The 27,975-nt window shown below is 47.9% G+C and overlaps 1 protein-coding gene across 2 annotated transcripts; it reads left to right on the forward strand.

Annotated features, from left to right (window-relative positions):
- Positions 1–258: 258 nt before the first annotated feature.
- RFWD3 (ring finger and WD repeat domain 3) lies at positions 259–26,414 on the forward strand. 2 transcript variants are annotated; one of them, XR_011728535.1, is made up of 14 exons: positions 259–421; positions 3,330–3,696; positions 5,078–5,331; positions 7,222–7,322; positions 7,423–7,620; positions 11,127–11,218; positions 13,312–13,426; positions 18,151–18,376; positions 20,577–20,727; positions 22,670–22,846; positions 23,458–23,672; positions 24,821–25,035; positions 25,643–25,979; positions 26,095–26,414. XR_011728535.1 is itself a non-coding variant. In XM_071757058.1 (13 exons), exons 2-13 carry the CDS (start codon positions 3,332–3,334, stop codon positions 25,784–25,786), a joined length of 2,253 nt encoding a protein of 750 aa, XP_071613159.1. In that variant the 5' UTR covers positions 259–421; positions 3,330–3,331; the 3' UTR covers positions 25,787–26,414. The 2 variants fall into 2 exon arrangements, 1 of the variants encoding a protein (XP_071613159.1); XM_071757058.1 differs by having other exon boundaries at positions 25,643–26,414.
- The last annotated feature ends 1,561 nt before the right edge of the window (positions 26,415–27,975 follow it).

The following is a 27,975-nucleotide window of genomic DNA, read 5'->3' on the forward strand; positions in this document are numbered from 1 at the left end:
GAGGCGATGTGAGCAGCTCCTCCTCAGCCCCGCCATTGTCCAAGGGGCGCTGGGTCCCCCGAAGGCCGCCTCAGGCCCCGTCGCCATGGCAACGCCCCCTCCCCTTCTCCTTCCTGTTTGAATCCGCTGGAGCTCCCGCTCGTGACGGCGCCTCCGCCAATGGGAACGCGCTTCCCGCTCCTTGCCCCGCCCATCGCGTCGCCGTCCAATCAGTCGGGCGTCTCTTCCCGGCCCTTTGACCAATCAGAGCAAGGCTCTGCCTCCCCGCTCTTTCTTCCCGCCTCTTTCCCCCGGTCAGATTGACGTCTCCGTCGGCCAATGGGAAAGCGGGCGCGGGCGCGGCTCGCCCAATAGGCGCGGGCGCAGGGGTCGGGGGTGGGGCGGCGCGGAGCTCGAGCGGGGCCGTGGGAGCTGCCGTCAGGTGAGGGAGGGAGTGAGGGGCGGCGGGAGGGACGGGACCGGGATGGGGTTGCCGGGGTCGTTCCCTCGGCACGGCGTCCCCCGACTGCCGCTGTCACTGCCGAGCCTCCCCGGGGGCCGTCAGGGAGGGAACGGTGCCCTGCTGCAGCCTGGCCTCTGCGGGACCGGGCGGCCGGAGGCCTGGGAGATGGCGGCCTCGGCTTGAGGGGATGTGAGGGAACGGCGGGGATGGCGCCCGGAGGGCTTGGAGTGCCCGCGCCTGATGTGTGCGGCTGGATCTTTGTTCAGATATTCGAGCCCTGTAAATAAACCCGCTCTTGTGGAGCGAGCGCCTCATTTTGAGTGGTGTTTGGGGTTGTTGGGTTGTTTGGGGGTTTTTTGCAAGCGTTAATTTAACGTTAAAGCCGGTATTGAGTAACCCCCGGCTTCAGTTAACTTGCCATGTGGGATGGTTTTCCTAAGTGCCACAACTTAATGGGAAAATAAAGGGTTTGTTATGCACATAGGTGGCAGTTTTATCCTGAATATGTGCGTTTAGAGCTAGATGAGTACTCAGTTGTTGAATTCTGTTATGTGGACTTTATGACTGTTCTGGTATATCTCCATCCCTGGAGATATTTCAAAAGAGCCTGGATGTGGCACTCAGTGCCATGGGCTGGGAACCACGGGGGGAGTGGATCAAGGGTTGGACTTGATGAGCTCTGAGGTCCCTTCCAACCCAGCCCATTCTATGATTCTATGGTAGGAGGTATCATTTATTTTCTATTTTTGGTCTGACTGAGGTTGAACTGGTAATTAGCATAATAATTATAAAATGATTCTTAAGTTAGAGTTTCTTGTAAGGTCTATAAAAATATCTGAGCATTACTCCAGCCCATTCTAGTACTTCTTGTGTACGTTTTCTAGTTGTTCCCTCTGCTAAAAGCAGCCTTTGCTCTCTTGGCACAGCCTGGTAAATTTTGGAAGATGATTTGGCCTCTTAAGTAAAGGTGAAGGTCTGCAGTTCCCCAGGCTTTTCAGGTTGATGATTGCCTCAGTATTTTTTTCAAATGTGAATAACCTTCTGCAGCTTGCAGAGTTTAATCCACACAGCTACCAAAAAGGTCTTTTTTATTTTTATTTTTTTTCTCCTTTGCATGCCTGTTTATTCAATTAATGTTGAACATTTTTGTGTTGTCAGACTACCTGTAGAACAGAGGGACTTAACTGCTCTAATCTGGTAGCTGACAGCTGGGTAATAATTAGCAGTGCATTGTCTGGTGTTTTGTTGTTTGCTTGGTTGTTTTTTTTTCCCATAATGAAGGCAGTTCTGGTTAGGACGTCACCTGAAACCTTCAGGATCAAGACATTTGCAGGGCAGCCATCCTTAAATAATACACATGAGGTTTGTTACCTTAAATAATACATTTCCTGGCTTCAGCCTGGTGTTAAACCTTGACAGAGGTTGTACTGCAAATTTCATGTTTACCCGGGCACAGGCTGAACATGGATCCCCAGACACTGGTGCTGCTCTGGTGCTGGTGAATTTGAAGGACTTGTGAAGTGAGCTGTGGGGGAGATTCTTTTATTTGAAGAAAATTGAAAACAAACCCACCCTGAGCTTCTTTTATTTGAAGAAAATTGAAAACAAACCCACCTCCTCCTGAGAGCAGTGTGACAAAGGGCTGCCTGGAGGAGTCTGGGTGGGGTGCTGGGTGTTTGCTGTAGAGGAGTTCTAGGATATTTCCAAATTCTCTTCTCCCAGATCCACGTGGATTTACTGGCAAGTTAATGATGCCAGCAAGAAATCCCAAACTTTCCTTATTCATCCAAAGTTGATTTTGCCCTGTGCCTTTAATGCATCAAAACCAGCACAGACAGATGGTTGAGGGAGGGGATTCTCCCCCTCTGCTCTGCTCAGACCCCACTTGCAGTGCTGGGTCCAGTTCTGGAGTCCCCAGCAGCAGAAGGACACAGAGCTCCTGGAAGGTGTCCAGAGCAGAGCCACTGAAATGCTCAGAGGGCTGAGCAGCTCCCTGGGAAGCCAGGCTGAGGGATTGGGGTTGTTCAGCCTGGAGAAGAGGAGGCTCCCAGGTGAGCTCAGAGCAACCTTCCAATATCTGAAGGGGCTCCAAGAAAGCTGGGGGAGGGCTTTGGACACGGGGGGGTAGGGAGAGGACAAGGGAAATGGGTTAAAACTTGGAGAGGGGAGATTGAGGTTGGACATGAGGGTGGACTTTTTCAGAGGCTTCCCACTACCAGGTATGTGAAGTTTTAATGCAATACATTACATTCCCCCTCCCCCAAAATAATATCAAGCTGAGCATATCTTCTTTTTTTTTAATCTTCTGATCAGAGCCTGTCAGTGTTTGGTTTCATCATAGAGAGATCTGGGAAGAGGTCAGAGATAACTTTGCCTGCAAGAAAGCTGGGGGAGGGCTTTTCACACAAGAGTATAGTGAGAGGACAAGGGAAATGGGTTAAAACTGGAAGAGGGGAGATTGAGGTTGGACATTAGGAAGAAATTCTTTAATTTGAGGGTGCTGAGCCCCTGGCCCAGGCTGCCCATGGAAGCTGTGGCTGCCCCATCCCTGGCAGTGTCCAAATCCAGGTTGGATGGGGCTTGGAGCAACCTGGGCTGGTGGGAGGTGTCCCTGCCCATGCAGGGGGTTGGAGATGGATGAGCTTTAAGGTCCCTTCCAACCCAAACCAGTCTGGGATTCTATGAAATACCTGGGTCAGCCTGGGACACTTTTCAGCTCTGCTGCATCTCCATGGCAAAAGGACAAATAACCCCTGAGTCAGGCTGCTGAAGGATTTTGCAGTCACTGCTGCACCTGATTCTCACCACTCAGGCTAGAAGCAGGGTGCAGACTTGCAAATTAATACGGTTTGGGTTTGTTGTTTTTTTTTTTTAAAACGCTTTACAGAAATGGCTCAAGAAGAGATGGAAGTTGATCTCCAGATTACCGATCACTCTGTAGAAAGCCTCGGGCCGTTTCCCCCAGACCCTCCTTCTCAGGCAGCACCGATGTCCCTCGATCCGCGGCTCGGGGAAGGAGGCGGCGGTGAGGCAGCTCCTCCCGGTGCTGACCTTGGCGTTCGGAGTGTTGGCACCGGGAGAGAAGCGGGTGTGGAGCCTGACGGGCGGCCCAGGACGGCTCTCAGCGGACTGCAGAGGGCGATGGAGCCCCATCGGCCGCTGCCTGTGCCGCAGCTCTCCCAGCGGCCCCGGGTGAGGAGGGCTGGAAGGCAGCAGAGAATCCTCGGGGGTTCCCAGAGGACGGTCAGTGCCAGGTAAAGCAGAAATAAGAGAGAACTGAGTCTGCAGCAGGCTCTGGCACAAGACACACAGAGTCTGGCCGTGGTTTGCAGCTGCTGTGCCCCCTGTGTGGCCAGGTTCTGAGCAGCTTGCATCCCATTTAAACTCACTAATGGCACAGAGCTTTCTGCTCTTTTCTGGCTCTGACTAAGTGAATGCTCCTGTTTCTTATGTTGGCTGAGGTGATATTTGTTGATTTCTGACCCCTTCTACACTTCCATCTTGCTTGCAGAGCTTCATCTCCCACCATTCCCTCTGCTGTCCCAGGTTCCTGTTGGTGCTCCCTGCAGCACTTCTGACTCCCAGCAGTTCCAGCCAGCATTTAGCAAAGCCTCAGCTCTGTTTTGCATTTCACCTTTGATTTGGGGATTATCTGATTACGTTTTCTGGTGGCAGTTGCTGCAGAAACTTTCACAAACATGCAAACCAACACTTTTCTGTAGGGTTGTTGTTACCTTCAGGCAAAGAAAGTAAAAATTCTGTGTTTAATACAGTTTGGGATAAAGAGTGGTGAGTGGGATACTCTGCAGCCAGAAAGAAATCCCCATTTTTGTGTGTGGTTTTTGTTTTGGTTTTTTTTGTTTTGTTTTTTCTCCTTATCTTTGTAGCTTTTGCAAATGCCAGGGGTGAAATTATAATTAACTGGAGCATTGCCTTTAAATTTGGTGAGACCAAGAGCTCCTCTTCTCCCAGATGATTAAACAAACTGCACTGTTTGCCCTTGGATTGCCTGTGAAGGTCACTGAAGTTCTCAGGGCTGGAAGGCAACCTACGAATTTTTGTATTGAATCTGGAGGATAATTGAGGTGATAACTGAACTGATGGGGGGAGAGGAGAGGAGAAGAGAGGAGAAGAGAGGGAGAGGAGAAGGAGAGGGAGAGGAGAAGAGAGGGAGAGGAGAAGAGGGGGAGAGGAGAAGGAGAGGGAGAGGAGAAGGAGAGGGAGAGGAGAAGGAGAGGGAGAGGAGAAGGAGAGGGAGAGGAGAAGGAGAGGGAGAGGAGAAGGAGAGGGAGAGGAGAAGGAGAGGGAGAGGAGAAGGAGAGGGAGAGGAGAAGGAGAGGGAGAGGAGAAGGAGAGGGAGAGGAGAAGGAGAGGGAGAGGAGAAGGAGAGGGAGAGGAGAAGGAGAGGGAGAGGAGGAGAGAGGAAGAGAAGAAGGAGAGGGAGAGGAGAAGAGAGGAAGAGAAGAAGGAGAGGGAGAGGAGAAGAGAGGAAGAGGAGAAGAGAGGAAGAGAAGAAGGAGAGGGAGAGGAGAAGGAGAGGGAGAGTTTACTGGAAGCATGTGTAGAGAACCATGCCAATCCTTTATTTTGCCTAAATTAACTTGTGGGTTTGATTTCTTGCTTTTCTGGTCTCAGGGCAGCATTGGACAGTTACTTTCAACTCAGCAGGACCCAGGAGCCAGCCACAGGACCAGTTCCACATCTGGAGCCCTCAAATATTGTCAGGGAGAGCCAGCAACAGCAGAGCTCAGATGAAACACTAGAAGTGAGTGACTCTGACAGCAGCACTTCTGAGGAAGAGGAGGAGGAGGAGGAGGATGACCCAGTGGAGGCTGCAGCACCAGAGTCACTGTCAGCCCAGGAGAGCCCTCCAGCAGCCAGCTCAGGAGGTTTGTGCTAGATTGGATTTCAGAAACTCATTTTACTGCTTCAAAACTCAGTGGGGAAATCCTGTTGAACTTGAGAGCAGATGATGCTGAGAGCTCGTTGTACCAGAGCTGATGGGAGCAAGTTGCTGCCACAAGGCTTCCTGGCAAGCAGTTCCCAAGAGCAGAAGCAGCAATGGCTGTAGTGTTCCAGACAATCTTTTTGGTGTTTGCAGGCTGCTCTTTGTAAATAGTCCTGAAAATATCCAGAATAACAAGCTCAGGGATGAGTACTTGACCTTCCTGGCATCTTTGCTCTTTGGAATTTTGGGACTGCTTTCTCCTTGAACCCTCACAACTCGTAAGGGCTTCTTGCTGCTGTTTTTATTTCTGGTGATGGAATTACAGAGGATTTCCTGGGAGAACTTTTCACTCTGGAGAGAACCTTGCAGCTAAATCATCTTTTCCCTTCGTTTTCAGTCACTTGGTGACTGGATGTTCTCTGACTGAATAGCCCTTGTTACCTCTTATCAAGCAGTGTTACTGCAGACTTTGAGTTGCATCTCTGGAGCTCAGCTGTGACTTCAGAGTCTGATTCAGTGGGTTTCTTTAAAATGTGATTTTAGTTTACTTATGCTTAGTTTCTATTCCTGTAACTTCTTGGCTGAGGGCATAGAGGTACTCAGGACAGTGAGCTTTTTCTTTGTCTTTTTCCCTTGGCTTTTTCTGGCTTGCAATCCTTTATCCAGACTCATGTTTGCAGCCCCCCACGTGCTCTGGTGACATAGTTTGTGATGAGCATATGCAGTTTATGTAAGAGTAGCAAATGGTTACTTGTCAAGGTTAGTGATGCCCAGAGAATATGAAAAGATCTTTCTTTTTACTCCAGTCTCTAGGCAGTGCCCTTGTGCTTCACTCTCTGCCCTTGGTTTTGTTTTTGACCCACCTTGACACCTTGTCCTGAGGGTGCCTCTAGGAGGTGTTTTCTGAATTAATTCTGCTTGCTCTAAGCAGTGTGACAGGAGCTCAAGCTCTTAAGTGCTGTCTAATGTTTTAGGTGAGCATATTCTCTCTGCTGGATTTTCTGAAATTCCCTGGTCTTTTTCACTTGAATAAACCACTGGTTCCTCTTCAGCCCAGACTACAGAGGCTAAAAATTTTACTTGCATTAGCCAGGGTTAGGCAAAACTTGTCTACTGGATTGAAAATATCTGCATGGAATACTAAACGTGGCTAAAACCCCCTCTTTGTCAGGAAGTGTGGGAGACTGATTTCTGCTCCTTCTTCAGTACAGTAGGGGTGGTGTTTCAGTGTGCCCACTCCAACAGAAGGGCAGGCAGAAGCCCAGCACAAAAACACATGGCCCAGCAGAGTTGATAACTTTAATTGGTGATTAGTTCAGATAACTACCAGCTGGAAAACTGTTTTAAGTCAGGGTGAACAGACAGGGAGCATAAGGGAGATGCTTTCTTAGCACATGACATGTACATGCTTAGCTCCTTTGGCAAAATAACTTCTTCAAAGTGGTGCCTGTCCTTCTCCAGGCATAATGATGCAGGGCTGTATCCTTAGATCAGCAAACTATAGACCTGAAGTAGATTGTTTCCAGCAGGTCAGAGAATCCTGATAGCAATTGCTGTCTTTAGAAGACCTTTTTAACTGAATGTGCTGAAATTCTGCTGTTTTGTTTATTAAAAAAAAAAACAAAACAAAGAGTTCTTCAGCACTACTATTGGTGAAAAAAGGGCTTACACCCAAAGTGACTTTTCAGTATCCAGGACCCTGATTTGAAGCTTTGTGTGGAACCTGTGCTGCTGTTGCACTGCTCACCTTGTGCCTGATGGTTTCAGATTGTGTGAGGAGAGCTTCTTCCCCCTGCTATGTGTCAGTAAATTGCAACAATGCTTTCTTTAGCTTCCAGTCAGCTCCAAGTGGAACCACTGCAAGCTTTGTCTCAAGCTTCTGCAGGACATGGAAGTCATGAAGATGAAGCAGCTGAAGTCCAGCAAAAGCAGGTAAGGTGACCCAAACGCTTTTGGAAATCCATTAAATGTAATAAATGCTGCATTTGTCTAAAGAAGTTGGGTGTTTTTATTTTTTAATTTTTAATCCTAGGGAACTCCAGTAAGAAAACTGGAACCATCAGTTCCTGTGGCACCACCAGATGAGGAGGAAGGAGATACCTGTGCCATCTGCTTTGAGCAGTGGACCAATGCTGGGGACCACCGCCTGTCAGCACTGAGGTGTGGACACCTCTTTGGCTTCACCTGCATTGACAGGTGGCTCAAGGGACAGCCAGGGAAGTGTCCCCAGGTACAGTGAACACTTATGTGCTGTGGGAAGGACTTTGGGAACTTCTGCTGTGGGCCCAGGTGCTGGAACAGGTACAGCTTCTTGCTGCCTTGAGAATCCAACTTTGCCTGCTGTCAGAAATAACAAATGCCACTGTGGTTTTGGTGCCACTGTGGTTTTGGTGCCACTGTGGTGTTGGTGCCAGTGTAGTTTTGGTGCCACTGTGGTTTTGGTGCCACTGTGGTTTTGGTGCCACTGTAGTTTTGGTGCCACTGTGGTCTTGGTGCCACTGTGGTTTTGGTGCCACTGTGGTTTTGATGCCACTGTGGTTTTGGTGCCACTGTGGTCTTGGTGCCACTGTGGTCTTGGTGCCAGTGTAGTTTTGGTGCCCCTGTGGTTTTGGTGCCCCTGTGGTTTTGGTGCCCCTGTGGTCTTGGTGCCACTGTGGTCTTGGTGCCCCTGTGGTTTTGGTGCCCCTGTGGTTTTGGTGCCCCTGTGGTTTTGGTGCCCCTGTGGTTTTGGTGCCCCTGTGGTTTTGGTGCCCCTGTGGTTTTGGTGCCACTGTGGTCTTGGTGCCACTGTTGTTTTTGGTGCCCCTGTAGTTTTGGTGCCCCTGGGCCTTTTACTTGCAGTGCTGTAAAAGGAGGATCCTGGCTTGGATTTTCTTCCCCCAAAGTAGAGCATTTGTGAGTAGCAGCTTGGAAGTTTGAGAGTTCAGATGCTCTAAACCTGTAATTATTTTCAGAGTGCTGCACAGTGGTCCTGGAGCATGGGAATTGCAGAGATTGCTAGGAAGAACTGAGCATAAAGAATATCTTATTGGGCAAGAAGTGTGTCTGAGAACTGGTTTTAGTTGGTTGGTCTGTTTTGAACTGCATCTGCTTTTCCAGCCTTTCAGCAGCCCATGATTTTTAGGCAGCTTGCAAAGATCAAAGTGAGAAGCAAGTTGCATCCCCTAATGTCTGTTGAGCTGCTTTTGAAGGTGTTTTTTTCAGCCACGTTTCCATGGGTAATGATGATCTCTTTCAGTTAGGTCTAAACTTCTCTGTGATGTCTTTCCATTCCTTATTCCTTTTCTCCCAAAGGGAATTGACAAAAAAATGGGTCAATGAGTACCTTGTAAATAGGATTAAGTTCTGCTTTCCAAGTCAGTGGCTGGAAACCCAGGATTTCTTTGGCTTTCTCTTTTTGAGAGCTTCCACAGTCTTGCTTGATTTTTCTGCAGGATTGCCTCCTCTCAAGAAGGAGCTTCCTGTTGATGTGCACTGTGATTAAGCCTCAAGAATTCCTGTTGCCATAGCAAATGCCCAAACCTTATTTTTCTAATCCCTGCCAATTCTGTGCAAGCTTTTCTTCACCCACTCCAGGCCCAGACAGCATTCTCAGGAGACCTTCTTGGCATCTTTGCTCTTTGGAATTTTGGGACTGCTTTCTCCTTGAACCCTCACAACTCGTAAGGGCTTCTTGCTGCTGTTTTTATTTCTGGTGATGGAATTACAGAGGATTTCCTGGGAGAACTTTTCACTCTGGAGAGAACCTTGCAGCTAAATCATCTTTTCCCTTCGTTTTCAGTCACTTGGTGACTGGATGTTCTCTGACTGAATAGCCCAGAGCTGCTGGGCATGGTGCTCTGTATACTAAGTGGTTTGAGTGCAAGTTACTGTGAAATTGCAGCACTCCTGATCCCACTAGTGACAGCTGCTGGCTGCCAGGAAAGCTGTCTCACACACTTACTGCTCTTGGAGGCAGTTTTTTTATGAAGGGAGGGGGGCTGACTGATCTGAAACTGCTGCCCATGGTATCTTTGTGCTACTGAATAATGGAGGAGTCTGCATTTTAAGTGCACGCAGCAATTTAATGTTCAGAGGTGACTGAAGCTGAGCAGTCACTGCCTCTTTTCTGTCAACAAACTCTTATCTGCCAGACAGGAAGCTTGCAGGTGCTCTGATTTCTTCCAAGTCCAAATTCAAGGTGGTATTAGCTCTTCTTGACTTAGACAGGCTGGAGAGTTGGGCAGGGAGGAACAAGATGAAATTCAACAAGGGGAAGTGTAGAGTTTTGCGTTTGGGGAAGAACAACACGATGTCCCAGTATAGGTTGGGGGCTGAGCTGCTGGAGAGCAGTGAAGGTGAAAGAGACCTGGGGGTCCTGGTAGACAAGAAGATGCCCATGAGCCAGCAATGTGCCCTTGTGGCCAAGAAGGCCAATGGCATCCTGGGGTGCATTAGAAAGGGTGTGGTTAGTAGGTCAAGAGAGGTTCTCCTCCCCCTCTATTCTGCATTGGTGAGGCCACACCTGGAGTATTGTGTCCAGTTCTGGGCCCCTCAGTTCAAGAAGGACAGGGAAGTGCTTGAAAGAGTCCAGCGCAGAGCTACTGAGATGATTAAGGGAGTGGAACATCTCCCTTATGAGGAAAGGCTGAGGGAGCTGGGTCTCTTTAGTTTGGAGAAAAGGAGACTGAGGGGTGACCTCATCAATGTTTTCAAATATGTAAGGGGTGAGTGTCAGGGAGATGGAGTTAGGCTTTTCTCAGTGGTGACCAGTGATAGGACAAGGGGTAATGGGTGTAAATTGGAGCATAGGAGGTTCAAGTTGAATATCAGAAAAAATTTTTTTACTGTAAGGGTGACAGAGCCCTGGAACAGGCTGCCCAGGGGGGTTGTGGAGTCTCCTTCACTGGAGACATTCAAAACCCACCTGGACACGTTCCTAGGCGATGTACTCTAGGGGGCCCTGCTCTGGCAGGGGGGGTTGGACTAGATGATCTTTCCAGGTCCCTTCCAACCCCTAGGATTCTATGATTCTATGATTCTATGATTCTTTTGAAGGCAAATCTCAAACAGCAAATCATCAGAGCCAGACACACAAAATTATTGAAATATCTGACTCCTCATTTATCACTGAACCCAGTGGGGTGGTCAGGGTTTTTCCTCTGGACACCAAAATGCTTTTATTGATTTGGGCCCCCAGGATTTGATCAAAGGAATATATTACATAAATAACAGTTGGGAGCATGCTCCAGGGTTCACACATCCCTGTCTGCTGGCCAAGCAGCCAGTCTTGGTGATTTCAGAATAGAAGTTGGGCTTGTTTTTTTTGTATTGCATCTTTTTTCCCTCCCTTTGTCTGATTTATTTGTTTTTTCTTTAACCCAAGCTGACCATGCTGCATCACTGTGTTTTAACAAAACAGTGGCTAGGAAGGAGCTGCATTATTAAAGCTGCAATAGGATACATGACCCAGACTGTGTCCCTAACCCTAATATGCCCTAATATACCCCAATCTTGATCTTTTAACTAGAATTTCAGGAGGGGAGGGTTTAGGGTTTATTGGAGCTCTGGTGCCTGCGTGAGGGGGCATTTTGCAAAAATGCCGTGGAATGTTTGCCTTCACTTTTTTTTTTAAGTAGACAACCCTTCCCTTCGAAGCTTTAAGGATTTTTGGAAATAATACCCAGCAGCTTGTAGGGATGCAGAGTTTGGGTGGTGAAATTCTTGTGGATGAACTGAACTTTTCTTTCATTTCAGTGCAACAAGAAAGCCAAACGCTCCGACATCGTCATCCTCTACGCTCGGACTTTGAAAGCTCTGGACACCAGTGAACAGGAGCGTATGAAAAGGTAAAGATGCCACCTCCCTGACTTCCACACCACTGTGTGGAGCCTTCAGCTTCTTGCTTGAATTCCCTGCCTTGTCTCAAGCACTTTGTACATTCCCTTTGGGCCTTATTTTGAGGGGCTGCACCTCAGGCTTTGTTGCACGTGTCTTACCCGGAAGGAGAATTTTCTTCTGGAAGCTGAATTTCTCAGTCTGCTCTTTGCATCCACGAAGCAGCAAAAGCTGTCTTGTGCTTTATCCTGAAGTCTCATCACGGGAGAGCATGCAGAGTTGTTGCCAAAAAGCTGCATATCACTAATTCATCATTAGAGAAGAATAGCAAGGCATCATTAGAAATGCAAGGGGGGTGAACAGCTGACCTTTCCTGCCATCTTTCCTGTGTGCATTAAGCAGAGTGATCTCTTGTATGAATCATTTTCTGTCTTGCTTTGTCAAATTCTTCATGTAGCTTTACTTACAAAAGGTCAGCAAGCATTACTATGACTCTGCTTCCCCCTCCAACCTAAGTGTAGACTTTTTATTGCAAAAAAGGAAAAACGGGTGTGAAAATGTGGATTGATTTCTTTTCAGTAAGATGCTGTCACAGTCTTCTGAAATTAAAAAGCTGCAGAAATCTGAGTTCTCCTGAATCTTGTAGTTAATAGAATTTAATTGGGGTCTTCACACATCTCTCACTATACTGCTGTTCTGTCAACGCAGGCTTCCAGCAGAAACCTCATTATCCTCCTAATTATTAATCCAAAATGATTGAGGAGTAATTATTATGAAGGAAAAAAATCTCTTCTGCCCAGACTGCTACTGCCTGGTCGTGTTGGAACTGTACCTTTCAGAAGGATTTGCCATTGAAAAATTTGAGGTTTTTTTTCAAAAGCACAGAAGGCATTTTGGTGTTTCAACCTTGTCATCCCTCAGGGAGAGGTACTTTTCCAACAGTTGTGTGTCTGAGTCTTACTGCAGCCCTTTCCTGCTTGCTCTCCAGCTCTGCCTCCTGTTTTTGTGGGAGGCAGACAGCAATGACTCTCCCTCCAGTTGAGCCCCTGGCAGTGGTTGCTCTGTGGCACATGAGCAGGAGTGGAGAACAAATGTGAAAACTGCTGCACACATCAATATTGCTCACCCATAGCCTTGATTTATGTGGAAGATCAAGAGTTTTGTTCTTCACTTTCCAAAAAGCCATCTGTCAGGCTCTGGGTGCTCGTGTAAAGGATGTGTTGGTGATGGTTAAACACAGTGTTTCACCCATTTCTTCTGCAGCAAAAAAAACTGTGAAGGTCTCTAGGGAAATGGCAGAATTTGGTGCTTGGTGAACATGCAGAGCCAGGGCTGTGTCTCTAGGAAATCCTGAGGCAAGCTGCTTCTCCCCACACCTGAACTGCTGAAATAAATGTAATATTGCAGCTTTGGAAGCACAGAATGCAGTGATCAACATCACAGACCCAAATGTCCAGATAATTTTAAAGAATATTGGTGTTTATTCTCCCTATTTAACTCCTCCTTCATACTTAAAGAATATATAAAAGAGAAATTGAAGGATGTTCTTAAAACTTCTGCTGCTGAATGTTGTGTGTACACTTTTAGCCTCAAGGTGAGGTATTAAGTGTGGCTTCTCTATGGGCATTTGAAGAGAATGGATCTGTATCTGCCTGTTTCTGATACACCTGTGGTTTCCTGAAATACAAAATCAGTTTCTGCCAGTAGAAACAAGATTAAAAATCTCATTAATGACATTGCCATGTTACATGCATTGAGGGCATAAATTTGGCTGAACTGTTTCTGTAGGGGGGAAAAAAAAAACTGCTTTCTCTGCCACTCTCCTCTAAGCTGGCACATTTGGAGAGGGTGAGGAAAAGGCTGTTGTTTCTCTGGAATAATACACGTGGGAAGCACTGTACATTGCAAACCCAAGAACATTTTGGGGTGCTGGGGAGTGTGGTACCACATTTTCTGTTGCTTTTGAGTTGAGTTCAACGGGATTTGGGGTGGGGTGGGAAGTGGGGAGAGAAGCCAGCAGCCTAGAGAGGAATGCTAGGGAGTACCTAGATTTAAGGATTGCTTTTTTTTTCTTTCTTTTTTTTTTTTTTTTCTGTGCCTCCAGCTCTTTAGAAAAGGAGCAGCAGCTGAGGAGACAGGCAGAGCTGGAATCTGCACAGAGCAGACTGCAGCTCCAGGTTTTGACAGATGAATGCAGCAAACTCCGCAAGCAGGTTCAGGTGAGTCCCCTGCAGCATCCCCTTTCTCCTCAACCTCTCTTTCCTACATCCCATTAAAGGACAGAAGACAAGGCTTCCACTTTTCACAAGCAGCAAGGTTTAGCAAGGATTGGGGACCCATCAAGAGTGTCCTAAACATTCCAGGCTGACCTATTCACATAAAATACGTGACACTGACTTTATTTTTTTTGTCCTTCTAAAGCTTAATCAATCACAGCTTAGCAGCAGCAGGTTTTTTTGGCTGCTGATGTTGCAGGTTCCTCCTCAGGTTTTGTGGTGCCTGGCAAGGCAGGGTAGTACAGCACCAAGCTTACTCTCCTCATCTTAACAGAATCAAAATAAGCTTTGAAAATCTCTATATTAAATCTGTAACAGGACCTGTTCTCACTTGTTAGTCAAGAGCCTTTGAGAAGTAGTTTGTGAAGAGATCTGGCTATTTGCAAAACCAAAAGAAAACACCTTAATTAGTTTGTGAAGGTCACTCCACATTCTAATTGAGCACCTTGTGGCACCATGAGACCTCTCAGGGTAGGCTGTGTACTTGGGCTGAACAGCTGCTCAGAGACACCTCTGTCCCCTTAGAATACAAAGTGTTTAAAATAAATACCTGGTTGCTAAATGGCTGCTTCCTTTCTGGCTCATGCAAGGTTGCAATATTTTGTAACCCATCACAGCTGCTTTTGCAGGATTTTCCCATAAATTGTGTACTTTTCTGGTGCTTCCAACTGTGAATTATTTGGCATGTCTCACCAGTGCCAGGCTTTCCCATGGCCTGTTTCACAGCCAGTTTGCTGCTTTTTTGTTGCTGTTGTTGTGTGAAATGGATGCTATCTAATCTCTCACTGTCTGGTGACTCACTTAATTTTAAGCTTTACTTCTGGAATTATTTTTTTTTCTTTTATAGCCTTGGCTGTTCATGTCTGTACATGATGCAACATCCTCTTTGCTGAAGTCTTCCTGCATGATGTAGGATAAGGGTTTATAAATTGCTTGCTCCAGTTCCTGGACAAAGCTCATCAGAGCTAATAGGAAAATTGGTCCACTTGAAACTTTGGCTAAAAGAAAATGTGAATGAGATAAAACTGGGGGTTCATAATGTCTTCCTGCTCTTCTCTCAGTGTTAAGTGATAGAGTATCCAGTCTAACTGAATTGAAGTGGCATGTTATAAAGATTAAGTACCCTGTGTTCTTTAAGCTGTGTTCCAGTATTTATACTGCATTCATCACTGTCCAGTAGTGGTTAATGTGCATGCTGGAAGTGATTTTAAGGTGCTTGTTTATACTGGGAGGAAGCTGAAACTAAAACAATTTGCTGGGGAGCAAAAAAGCAGCAGGAAGTCTGGAGTAAGTCTCAAGTTTTATTTTGAGTATATACCCAGCAAGTTCCTTATATTAAAAGAGGTTGCCTTGTAAAGCAACTACTTGCATTTTGGTTAGAAGGGACTTGAGCTGAGTAACCTGAGGTTTGGGCTGCCCAGGGCACTGTCAGGATTGGGTGCACACAAGCAGATCACAGCCTCTCTGCACAGCCCACTCTTCCACCATCCTCACTGAGGACCTTTTTTTCCTGACATCTCAGCTGATTTTGCTTCCTTGCATCTTGGGTTTGCTGCTCAGGTCCTTTCAGCAAGCAGTGTTACTGATGACTGATGTGGCTGCCCCATCCCTGGCAGTGCTCAAATCCAGGTTGGATGGGGCTTGGAGCACCCTGGGCTGGTGGGAGGTGTCCCTGCCCATGCAGGGGGTTGGAATTTAAGGTCCCTTCCAACCCAAACCAGTCTGTGAATTCATATAAAACCCTACAGGACACAGAGCTGCTCTGCACCCTGGAGATTGATTAAAACTTGAAGAGGGGAGATTGAGGTTGGACATGAGGAAGAAATTCTTGAATTTGAGGGTGCTGAGCCCCTGGCCCAGGTTGCCCAGGGAAGCTGTGGCTGCCCCATCCCTGGCAGTGCTCAAATCCAGGCTGGATGGGGCTTGGAGCACCCTGGGCTGGTGGGAGGTGTCCCTGAAGCCCTGGATGAGCTTTAAGGTCCCTCCCAGCCCAAACCAGTCTGGGATTCTGTGGCTGGAGAAGGGGCAGGCAGTCACCCCTCAGCCCCAGCAGCCCAGCTGCCTCCTCTCTCCACTTCCACATCTTTCATCTTTTCAGCTTTAAGGTCCCTTCCAGCCCAAGCCATTCTCTGACATTATTAATCACTAACTCACACTGTTACCCTCACAGATGGGGGTGTAAGCAGGAGGAGCTGATGCTCTGTGCCCCCTTGCTCACTGACTCCCAGGGCTGGCAGGTCCCTGGGTTTGAGCCACCCTGAGCAGTGCTGGCCATGAAGGGGAGTTCCCTGGGTGGAAAAAAAACCAAAAAAACCCCCAGCAATGTTGAACAAACAAATGTTGGTTTGTGCAGGGTGTGCTCTGGGTACCTGCAGAAGCAGGAAAGGTGCTCAGTGAGTATCACAGCTGCCCCATCCCTGGAAGTGTTGAGTTGCAGGTTGGATGGGGCTTGGAGCAACCTGGACTGGTGGGAGGTGTCCCTGGTGGGGACAGAGCTCCCAGGTGAGCTCAGAGCAACCTCCCAATATCTGAAGGGGCTCCAAGAAAGCTGGGGGAGGGCTTTGGACACGGGGGGGTAGGGAGAGGACAAGGGAAATGGGTTAAAACTGGAAGAGGGGAGATTGAGGTTGGACTTTAGGAAGAAATTCTTTAATTTGAGGGTGCTGAGCCCCTGGCCCAGGCTGCCCATGGAAGCTGTGGCTGCCCCATCCCTGGCAGTGTTCAAGTCCAGGTTGGATGGGGCTTGGAGCAACCTGGGCTGGTGGGAGGTGTCCCTGCCCATGCAGGGGGTTGGGACTGGATGAGCTTTAAGGTCTCTTCTAACCCAAAACAATCTAGGTTTGGTTCTGGCATGCAAAGCTTAAGTCTGTCTAGAAAACAAAGTGCTGTGGGCTTCCAAAAGCCACCTGTGAAATGTCTGGGTGCCCAGAGGGACATTTGATGTGGCAAAGTTCAGGTGCACAGAACTTTACTGGAGTAGCTGTGATGTTCACTGCTTGCATACAGACCTCAGTGTCTAGAGTCTTGGAGAAAATAAATCCCATTGGTTTCCTCCCCTGAGAGTCATTGTGTGAACCCTTTTTTGTTGCTAATGTGCTGGAGAGCTGTGCCTCATCAACAGTCATGTCACTAGTTAGGAACTTTTTTAGGTTTGTGTGCATTTTCCCTTCCTCTTGTCTCTTAACAATCTTGCCTTGTACTTTGAAGCATTAAGAGGCTAGAAAAGTGATGTTTTTAAGTCTTTAGCTGTATGAAAATATATGAGGAGATTAAATTGAGAGAAGGTAGGTGACTGAATCTCTGGGAGAAAGCTCTCCACAGTGTAGTTTCCATATGGAAACCTACAGACTGTGCTGAGCTCCATGCTCTCCACTGCATGGCAAGTTCAAAATTGAATTTTGGAAGCAGTGCTACTGAAACCTTACTTGAGACAAAAGTTTTTTGTTTTTGGGCATGAAGAACTTGGGAATTGGGTGTAAGCTACTGCAGTACTCCCCCTGAGTCTGCCAAAATTGTCAATAAAAGCTATCAGTAAGCAAGCCACCTCTGGCTTCTGGCATTAGTGCCCCAGATCCCTGGTGAACCTGGTGAGTTAGTGAACTGACACCTTTAGAAAAATGAAGCTTGAGGCACAACAGATCAAAGCTCTCCAAACTATCAGAATTCCTCTGCTCTTGAGCATCTTCAAGTTGTTCCAGGTTGTGATGATTACAATTAGAGTAGAGCTGGATTTTTTATCTTGCTTTTGCTTAGGCATAAGTGTTAGTGGCTGGTTCACTATTTAACCCAGCTTGCAACTGACTAATCTGTTCATAACATCACTCTTGCAGCCCTTAAGTGTTTAAAAATTACAATATATTTGAAAGATAATGTAGGTTGCTCAGAGAACAGGAAAGAAGTAGCAATTTTTTTAATCTCTACACTCCCTCTACTACCTCTGGTATTCTGGATCTGTCTGGTTTGGGCTGTGGGGCTTTGGGGGGCAAAGGGTGGACACATTCTTGGTTAAATCACAGAATACCAGTTCCAGTGCTTGCATCCCCACCTCATTTTGATGATTTTCTGTGGAAAGGGGGATTCTAGGAATACCTTGCTGCTGGTGGAAGCTGACTTTGGCCATGCCTCTGAGCCATTGGAGTGGGGAAGGAGGAGGTGGCTGGAAATCTTTGGGGCCTGTGTTATTCCTGGAATTTGCTGGCCTGGGTTTACAAGAACAGGGTCATTAAATAGACTGACTTATTTCCTGCAACACCCTTTCTGTTGAAACTTGGGCTTTTATATTTTTATGGGGTATTTTGGAAATTCTGGAGAATGGTTCTAATTGACTTTCTCTTGTGGTTTAGCTGCATGTAATACTTGGCAATTTGATTCTTTTCTAAACAGCACTGATCTGGTAATAATTTTGACTGCTTTTTATGTTTTTCCCAAGAGTCCTCTCTCCCACAGGATCCAATATATACAATACAGACTTTGACTACATTCTGCCAGAATTTCCACAGCATTTTTGAATGCTTTTGGTGCCCCCTGATAGAGAGAGTGGCCTTGGACATCCAGCATTACAGGAACATGTGGAAATTGGACCACATTCTCCCTCTTTGAGCATCAGGAACAGGTAGCAGAGGATCACCAATGACAAATTAAAGCTCTTTGGGTTTTATTCTTTGCAGGAGCTGAGGGCCCTGGTAGCCCAGCATGTGAGTGCTTCTCAGCAGCCTGGCAGCTCCCGTGCCTGCCTCCCAGGCAGCCTTCCCTCCAGCCAAAGCCAGTGCAAGTACCACTTGGAGAATGTTTTTGTGGTGTCTCAGAGTGGCAACTGCAGAGTAATGGCCTACTGTGACTCTCTGAGTTGTCTTGTGGTATCACAGCCTTCTCCACAGTCTACTTTTATTCCTGGTAATTAAGCAAGCCACGATTTGGGGGTTCCTGGGTGAAAGTTAAATGTGTGTTCTAGTTGTTTCCTGCTTCCACTTTTTCTTTCTTGACCTCTTTGCATGTGCCTTGTGAACTGGGAATGCTTTAAAGATTCCCTGCTGTTCATCCAAACTCTGCACTGGTAACTTCTGCCAAACTCCCCAAGTTACAGGTGCATCTATTGATCCACATGGAGCTGATTTGTCAATATTAAAAAAACAAAAAACAAACAACCCAAAAAAACCCAAACCTAAAGCAAAAAAACCTTTTAACATGAATTACAGGAGCAGTGTTTCCCAGTGAGGAAATAGGAAGCCAAGAAATTGTGGGCAGCCCTGTTTCTGTCAGGGACAAGAGACCTGATGTCTGGACCAGAGCCAATTTGCTTTTTCAATGAAATAAAGGCAGCATTAGGAGTCTTGAGAGAGTTTAATTTGCAAAGTACTTCAGTGCTTTCTGAACAATGAAACTTCCTTTAATTGGATAAGGGTTTGGAGATGAATATGCCTTATCTAGGCATAAAAATATTGTTTTCTGCATTCAGCTGACCTTGTTTTTCAAGCTTTTGGATCCAGGGAATGAATCTCTGACTGAAGGCTTTGTGGTGGCTCTTGTAGCTCACAGGTTAAGTTTACCTGGAAGCTTTCTTGCTCTCTTAACCAGCCATGTCATTCTACTGTCTGAGGGTTTTATCCAGGCAAGAATGGCTTTGAGTAACCTGGCTAAAGAGCCAGTAACAAGAATTGTTAACACTCATCCCAAGTTTGCCCTTGCTGGCTGGGAGGCTGTTGCCATTTGAACTAAAGAACAAATCTGTGGCAGTTCTCACCCAGAACAGCAAATAACTTGTGTGTATTCATCCTACCACAGGCATCAGTGCAGACATGGTAGCTCTTGACAGGCTGAGCAAGTTGGGGTTGTTCAGCCTGGAGAAGAGGAGGCTCCCAGGTGACCTTAGAGACCCTTCCAGTATCTGAAGGGGCTCCAAGAAAGCTGGGGGAGGGCTTTGGACAGGGGGGGGTGGGGAGAGGACAAGGGAAATGGGTTAAAACTTGGAGAGAGAGGGGAGATTGAGGTTGGACATGAGGAAGAAATTCTTTAATCTGAGGGTGCTGAGCCCCTGGCCCAGGCTGCCCATGGAAGCTGTGGCTGCCCCATCCCTGGGAGTGTGCAAGTCCAGGCTGGATGGGGCTTGGAGCAACCTGGGCTGGTGGGAGGTGTCCCTGAAGCCCTGGATGAGCTTTAAGGTCCCTCCCAACCCAAACCAGTCTGGGATTCTGTGGCTGGAGAAGGGGCAGGCAGTCACCCCTCAGCCCCAGCAGCCCAGCTGCCTCCTCTCTCCACTTCCACATCTTTCATCTTTTCAGCTTTAAGGTCCCTTCCAGCCCAAGCCATTCTCTGACATTATTAATCACTAACTCACACTGTTACCCTCCCAAATGGGGGTGTAAGCAGGAGGAGCTGATGCTCTGTGCCCCCTTGCTCACTGACTCCCAGGGCTGGCAGGTCCCTGGGCTTGAGCCACCCTGAGCAGTGCTGGCCATGAAGGGGAGTTCCCTGGGTGGAAAAAAACCCCCAAAAAACCCCAGCAATGTTGAACAAACAAATGTTGGTTTGTGCAGGGTGTGCTCTGGGTACCTGCAGAAGCAGGAAAGGTGCTCAGTGAGTATCAGAGCTGCCCCATCCCTGGAAGTGTTGAGTTCCAGGTTGGATGGGGCTTGGAGCAACCTGGGCTGGTGGGAGGTGTCCCTGGTGGGGACAGAGCTCCCAGGTGAGCTCAGAGCAACCTCCCAATATCTGAAGGGGTTCCAAGAAAGCTGGGGGAGGGCTTTGGACATGGGGGGGTGGGGAGAGGAGAAGGGAAATGGGTTAAAACTTGAAGAGGGGAGATTGAGGTTGGACTTTAGGAAGAAATTCTTTAATCTGAGGGTGGTGAGACACTGGAACAGGTTTTCCAAGGAGCTTGTGGCTGCCCCATCCCTGGCAGTGTCCAATCCAGGTTGGATGGGGCTTGGAGCAACCTGGGCTGGTGGGAGGTGTCCCTGCCCATGCAGGGGGTTGGGACTGGATGAGCTTTAAGGTCTCTTCCAACCCAAACCACTCTGTGATTGATTCTGGCACAGAGTTGCCAGTTCCATGTGCATTCCCCTCCTTGATAATTTGCTTTGTCCTTCTGGGCCAGGCTGTGGTGTGAAGATGATGAGTGTGGCCAACCTGAAGAGCAGTCAGTACATCCCCATCCACAGCAAGCAGATCAGGGGCCTGGCTTTTGGCAGCAGAGCAGATGGGTTGCTGCTCTCTGCTGCTCTGGACAACACCATCAAACTTACCAGGTGAGCCCTTCTATGGGGAGCAACCTGTCACAGCAGAGTTTTGTTGTATGTGAGAGCCTGGACTGGATCTTGTTCACTCTGAATGCCTTCAGCAGTTGCTAATCTGCTTTCTTAATGCTGCTGAGATGAGATGAGGTCTGGATATTTTCTTCCTGGCTGTGAGAACTAACAGAGGAAAAGATTTGTTCTTGCTTCTCATCCTTTTGGTGGAGGTGTTATGGAGGTACCTTTCTTTGATGCTTTTCCCATGGAAAATTCAGTGGAAAACAAGTAATTCAGCACAGATTGGCCAAGTTGAGAACAAAGGTAGCATAACATAGAGGTGTGAGATTTCCTGTGTGCTTGGTTTTCTGTTACTGCAGGGAGATGTGGAGCATGAGAGCTTGGATGGCCTAAAACAGTTTTTAGGATGGGCACTTTCTTCCCTGTGCTAATTTTTATTTCTCTGGCTTCTCTGCAACTCCTTGCAGAGCATGGAATTAGCTGGGATATGAAATGCAGAGGCAGCAGTGTTGGGCAGGTGATAGGGGAACAGAAGTGCTCTGGAACCAGCAGACCTAAAGGAACAGGTTGGAGACAAATTATGCAGAGAAAAATGTCCAGTCCTGGTAGAGTTTACAGGCTGTGGATGTATTTGCTTGTTCCTCTGTGCTGCTCTACAGTCTCAAGCTTGAGCTGCTTCAAAACTTTTAGGGATGATTGATTTTTTTTTAATGGAGTTATAGCAACATCTTTATGCACATTTGTCAGGTAAGATGTGTGTGTTACATGACTGATTAGTCCTAATTCTTTCCCCCCACTGAGCAATGAAGAGAACTTAATCCCCCCCAAAAGAAATTCAGGGAATGTTGCTTTTCTGTTGCAATGTTTGGCCAGATGAGTTAAAAGTAGAAGTAAGGCCAACCCTTTGATCACCTTTCTTCTCTAGTTACTGATTTCACAGTCATCTTAACAAAAGGAGCTATTCAAGATGTCCTTAAGTCTCCTGTTCTGGCTTGCAGGTATTTAAAATACCACCAAAGATTTCAGGCTGGGGTTTTTTGGGGGTGATTTTTTGTTTTTTTTTTCCCAGTCACTGTTCTTCTATCAATCTCCTTGTGAGTTTTACCCAGCCAGGTTTATCTTTGTAGTTACCTTGGAAGAATTTCTTCTCTGGAGTTTTGAGCATCATCACCTTCCCCAAGGAGAAACTTGTGTGCTGTAGAGGATACCCAGAGTCACTTTGATCTGTGCTGTCTTCTGTCTGACACAGTTTCCAGTGTGCTGAGCATGTTGACCACACTGCCCTTTGGAAATACATTCTAATCTGACACAAATTTCATTCTCCTCTCCTGGGTTGCTCCCTTCTCCCTTCCACAAATTGAGTTTCTAAAGAATTTCTAAAGAATTAACACCATTGGCTTCTTTTGAGGCATAAGCACAGTTAAAAATTCTCCTGTTAAAAATTCTCCTGTTAAAAATTCTCCTGTTAAAAATTCTCCTGTTAAAAATTCTCCTGTTAAAAATTCTCCTGTTAAAAACAGGGAAATAATGAGTGATGTAATCTGAAGAGATGGACCCTGTGATCTTGAGGATATGCATTATTACAGAATTACACTAGAGCCACCTCTCCTAATTATTTCCAGAAAGTAACTTGGCTTTCTTTTTCCAGTAAAGCAGCTGAGACCCTGATTTGAGACTTCTTTTCTCAGTCTCCAGAGATCAATCTGGAAAGGGAAGCACTGGCCTGGAAGAACTGTAAATCACTTGACAACATCCCAGTTCTCTCTAGATTTTCCAAATTAATGTCTGGAGTAGAGGAGGAGTTAATTCAGCATTCAGTGTAGAGATGCTTCTGTCTCTGTTTTTCTGTAAAAAAGCAATGTTTGCTGACCTCAGCCATGCTGTTTTCTCCTCAGCAGATGGGGATACAACAGGCCAACTCTCTGCTTTTCTTCTGCAGCTTGGCAACAAACACTGTGGTGCAGACCTACAATGCTGGCCGTCCTGTCTGGAGCTGCTGCTGGTGTCTGGATGACACAAACTACATTTATGCTGGCCTGGTCAATGGCTCTATCATGATTTATGATCTGAGAGACACCAGCTCACACGTCCAGGAACTGGTGCCTCAAAAGTCCAAGTATGGCATAAGGATTCTTCATTCTTCTCAACTTCACTGACAGTCATTAAGCTAAACGTACAAATCCCCAAAATCCCAGCAGCTGTTGTAGTTTAAATTGCTTTTTGTTCATGTCCTGTTCAAAAATTCAGTATAGATGTGAGAAGTCTCTCCTAAGGTTGCATGGTATCTGTGGAACTTGATCATGAGAGCTTGGCCTCTGCAGCTTTTTAAAGCTTTTTAAAGCACACAGTAGTCAAAACCAGAACAACTCTTGCAACCTGAGCAGAATTACCTTGGTTTTGGGACTGGCTTCAGTATTTAATGTGGAAAGGACAAACTGCAAGGAGGTGTGAGACACTTCCATCTCTTTCACCCAGGGGATCAAATGCTGATTTACACACATCAGGCCTGTGCTGTCTGGTGTTCCTTAAAAACACAAGGCTCAGTAGTGAATTTTAATTGGATTTATTTTTGGCAAACCAGTTGGGGTTCTCTGTTTGAAGGACAGGTTTTTTGTAGCCTGCTCAGGCCATTTCTTTGCCAAGGTGGTTGCAGAGGCTGGAGCTGAGAGGGAGGATGTCCACGTGGCTGCAGGCAGCAGCACTGACTCCTGCCTGTCCTGCTTTCAGGTGCCCCATGGTGTCCTTGTCCTACCTGCCCCGGATGGCTTCAGCATCACTGCCTTATGGTGGAATATTAGCTGGGAGCTTGGAAGGAGCCTGTTTTTGGGAGCAGAAATCTGGCATCTCCTACCGTCCCCATCACCTGCCCCTGGAGCCTGGAGGCTGCATTGATATCCAGACAGAAATCACCACGAGGCACTGCCTGGCCACGTACAGACCAAGTGTGTAACACACTCATCTGCAAAGTGGCCTCCATGCCTGCTCTGGCCTCCATGCCTGCTCTGGCCTCCATGCCTGCTCTGGCCTCCATGCCTGCTCTGGCCTCCATCCCTGCTCTGGCCTCCATTCCTGCCCCCTCCCTCCATTCTTCCTCCCTCCCTCCATTCCCCCTCCCTCCCTTCGTTTTTCCTCCCTCCCTCCATTCCCCTTCCCTCCCTCCATTCCCCTTCCCTCCCTCCATTCCCCTTCCCTCCCTCCATTCCCCTTCCCTCCCTCCATTCCTCCTCCCTCCCTCCATTTTTCCTCCTCCCTCCCTCCATTTTTCCTCCTCCCTCCCTCCATTTTTCCTCCCTCCATTTTTCCTCCCTCCATTTTTCCTCCCTCCATTTTTCCTCCCTCCATTTTTCCTCCCTCCATTTTTCCTCCCTCCCTCCCTCCATTATTTTTCCTCCCTCCCTCCACCCCTCTTCCCTCCCTCCACCCCTCTTCCCTCCCTCCACCCCTCTTCCCTCCCTCCACTCCCCTTCCCTCCCTCCACTCCCCTTCCCTCCCTCCACTCCCCTTCCCTCCCTCCACTCCCCTTCCCTCCCTCCATTCCCCTTCCCTCCCTCCATTCCCCCTCCCTCCCTCCATTCCCCCTCCCTCCCTCCATTCCCCCTCCCTCCCTCCATTCCCCCTCCCTCCCTCCATTCCCCCTCCCTCCCTCCATCCCTCTTCCCTCCCTCCATCCCTCTTCCCTCCCTCCATCCCTCTTCCCTCCCTCCATTCCCCCTCCCTCCCTCCATTCCCCCTCCCTCCCTCCATTCCCCCTCCCTCCCTCCATTCCCCCTCCCTCCCTCCATTCCCCCTCCCTCCCTCCCTCCATTCCCCCTCCCTCCCTCCCTCCCTCCATTTCCCCTCCCTCCCTCCCTCCCTCCATTTCCCCTCCCTCCCTCCATTCCCCCTCTCTCCCTCCCTCCATCCCCCTTCCCTCCCTCCATCCCCCTTCCCTCCCTCCATCCCTCTTCCCTCCCTCCATCCCCCTTCCCTCCCTCCATCCCCCTTCCCTCCCTCCATTCCCCTTCCCTCCCTCCATTCCCCTTCCCTCCCTCCATTCCTGCTGTTTTTTGGGATCAGCAGCAGCAGGGATACCTTTCTTTCTGCCATACAGGTAAAAGCAACCCGTGTGTGCGTTGTGTGATGATGGAGCTGACCTGCAGCCCTCTGACAGAGGCTGAAGATGTGATCTGTTCTTCTAACCCTGTTCAGACTTTCAGTGCTGGCCCCACCTGCAAGTTGCTGACCAAGAATGCCATTTTTCAGAGCCCAGAGGAGGATGGCAGTGTCTTTGTGTGTGCTGGTGATGAGGCATCTAATTCTGCCCTGGTATTTCTCATTCCTTTTGGTGTGGTGGAGGGGTTTATTGCAGTTTTTAGGAGGAAAACCTTATCAGAGGGGCAGTATCAGTGTGTTTTGGTGGGAACTGTTTTTTTCAGGTGTGCTGCTTTCTGCATCTTGTGCTTGCTTGTTGGGATAGTTTGGGGGTTCACCCCCTGTGAGCCTGTAGTCCACATCCATGGGGAGGAACAAGCAGCAAGACCCTGTTGTGCACCAGAATAGAGCTGGGGATGCTGACACAACTGGGCACTAACTGGTGTGTGTAATGGGGGCTTGGTGGGAGAGCTGATGTGGGAAGTGGTGTGAGGGATGGGCCCAGGCTCTTGAAGAGAGGTGGGGAAGGTGAGGAGAAGGGTTCCCCTTCTCTGCTTTTGCATGTAAAGGGCAACCCTTCTCCTCATCTTCCCCACCAACCTCAGGAGCTGGGGTTGGAGCAGAGAGCTGCCAGTGTGGCATCCTGCTGGGAACCTGCTCAGCATCCAGGCAGGGTGTGAAAGGAGACAAAGGGAACGTGAGGAAAGCTTTTTCTCTAGAGAGGACGAGCTCTGTTGTGGAGGAGAGACTCCTGCAGGTTGTGACTTTGTCTGTTCCACAGCTCTGGGATGCTGGCAGTGGCTCCTTGCTCCAGAAGCTGCAGGCTGACCTGCCTGTGCTGGATATCTGCCCCTTGGAAGTGAACCAAACCCACCTCCTGGCTACCCTGACAGAGAAGATGGTGAAGATCTACAAGTGGCAGTGAGAGTGGTCTCACCCCACTGGCCACAGAGAGCCTTCCCAAATCTGCTGCTGATTATCCCCACACAGCCCCTGCTGTCCTGCCTGTGCTGCTCACAGGAGACAGAAACTGCTGCAGCACCTTTCTGGCAGGAGGTGGGAATTGGGACATCATGGAGCCCGGAGCAATTCCTTTTTTCCTCCATCTTCCTTTTCAGGTCTGCCCTTATTTCTTCTCTGGTCAATTTGCTTCAGTCAGACTCCTCAAGCTGCCTGAACACAGCAATAATTCTTGGACTGTCTTCAGTGTGCATCCTGCACTTTTTTTTGCAGTTTGAGTGCAGCTCAGGGGCTTGCAAACCTCAACTATGAATCAACAGAGGAAGAGGAACTCGAGACCTGAGACTCCCACTCCACTTTCTCGTGGAATCCTGCTGGGGTTACCTGGTGACAAAAAGGTGGCAACGTTGGCCTCTTGCTGGCATGGCTGCTACTTAATGTAAAAGCAAGTTCAGTGCTGTTCAGAACATGCTGCCACCTCTTTTTGAAGGTCCAGGACAAGGCAGCAATTACTCCCTAGGAGGACAGACCTGGTTTGTGGCCATAGAGAGCATAAGCTTGGAAAATTCTACATAAAACCTTTTTCTTTTGTGTTTTTGTGAATTTTTCTCCACGAGAGTAATTTGCACTGAGATTCCCTAATTCTCTGCCTGTTTCCTTCCCTTCCATCCCTTCCCTTCCCTTCCATCCCTTCCCTTCCATCCCTTCCCTTCCATCCCTTCCATCCCTTCCCTTCCCTTCCCTTCCCTTCCCTTCCCTTCCCTTCCCTTCCCTTCCCTTCCCTTCCCTTCCCTTCCCTTCCCTTCCCTTCCCTTCCCTTCCCTTCCCTTCCCTTCCCTTCCCTTCCCTTCCCTTCCCTTCCCTTCCCTTCCCTTCCCTTCCCTTCCCTTCCCTTCCCTTCCCTTCCCTTCCCTTCCCTTCCCTTCCCTTCCCTTCCCTTCCCTTCCCTTCCCTTCCCTTCCCTTCCATCCCTCCCCTTCCATCCCTTCCTTTCTCTTCCATCATCTGCAAGCAAACTTGAACAAGTTTGGTTGTGGAAAATAAAACCAGAGCTGTGCAGGTGAAGAGGAGGAGATGATGCTCGTGCTGCTGCACTCCAGTGTCCTCCCTAAAGACTTGGAAAAGAATGCTGGCTGCTTTTAGGGTTTTTTTTGTTTGTTTGTTTGGGGTTTTTTCCCCCCTGTTGAGGAACTGGTGGAAACTCTGGGAATTCATCAGCTCATTTTCCCTGATTTTTTGCCTTCTTTAAACCAGAGCTCTAAGTCACAGCTCCCACAACCTGCCTGCCAGCTGTGTTAATGTGCAGCAGACTCACTCTTGCCATGATTGTAGCCCACCTGGTGGGATCAGAAGCCCAGGGACATGTGCTGGCTCTCAGCACTTTGGTCCTCAATATGCCCAGGGAGTGTGAGAACATTTCCCTGAGTCAAATCATGAACCAGGATTTGGGTTTCATTTTTATATTTAACAGAAGCAAATTTGCAAAGGGTTTGGGATGAGATGGGTATCCCTGTTGGGATGAGATCCCTGTGCTGGAAACAGATCCCTGGGCACTTTGCTGCCTGTGGTGAGCAGCACCCATTCTCTTTGAATTGAGGGTGCTACCACCTAAACTAGAATAATTTTATTTTCTGAAGTCTGAGGCTTGTTCAGCATCATCCTGTTTGTCTTAAAATGACATTGAGAAAGGTCTCTGCTTAACTTTATATTTTTCTGGATAGTATTTTGTTCCTATATTTTTATATAATCTAAAAATAAAGTGTTGATAGTTACTAAATATAACTGGTGTGCTGCTGTACTTTAGAAATACATCTTGGCAGAATACATTGTGGATCTAGTGAGTATAAACAGGGCTTTTTCCCATGTTATTCCCATGTTACACCAAGCTTCAAACTGGAATTATGGAGGTTTTTGGTGACTACTGAGTCCTTGCTGATGCCAGATGGTGTTTCACCAGGTGGGGGGAAGAGGAAAGGGTTGAGCAGAGGCAGAGTGTGCACCCAGGGCTTTGTTTTAACTGGAAATAAACTCAGGACAGGAGATTTTTTTGGCATTTTAACAATGATCAGGAACAAAGGGTTAGTAGAAAAAATAACAGGATAAGAATATCTGGTAACAGCAGCCAAACCCAGGAGGAGCAGGGTGCTCTCTGCC

Source organism: Heliangelus exortis, chromosome 13 (genome assembly GCF_036169615.1).
Source record: "Heliangelus exortis chromosome 13, bHelExo1.hap1, whole genome shotgun sequence".
Classification (NCBI taxonomy): domain Eukaryota; kingdom Metazoa; phylum Chordata; class Aves; order Apodiformes; family Trochilidae; genus Heliangelus; species Heliangelus exortis.

Excerpts from the sequence above, each read along its gene's own strand:
- RFWD3 (XM_071757058.1), top strand. The coding sequence starts at position 3,332 with ATGGCTCAAGAAGAGATGGAAGTTGATCTCCAGATTACCGATCACTCT. Across the intron at positions 3,697-5,077 it reads CAGAGGACGGTCAGTGCCAG|GGCAGCATTGGACAGTTACT; the intron begins GTAAAGCAGAAA and ends TTCTGGTCTCAG. Across the intron at positions 18,377-20,576 it reads ACAGTCTACTTTTATTCCTG|GCTGTGGTGTGAAGATGATG; the intron begins GTAATTAAGCAA and ends CTTCTGGGCCAG.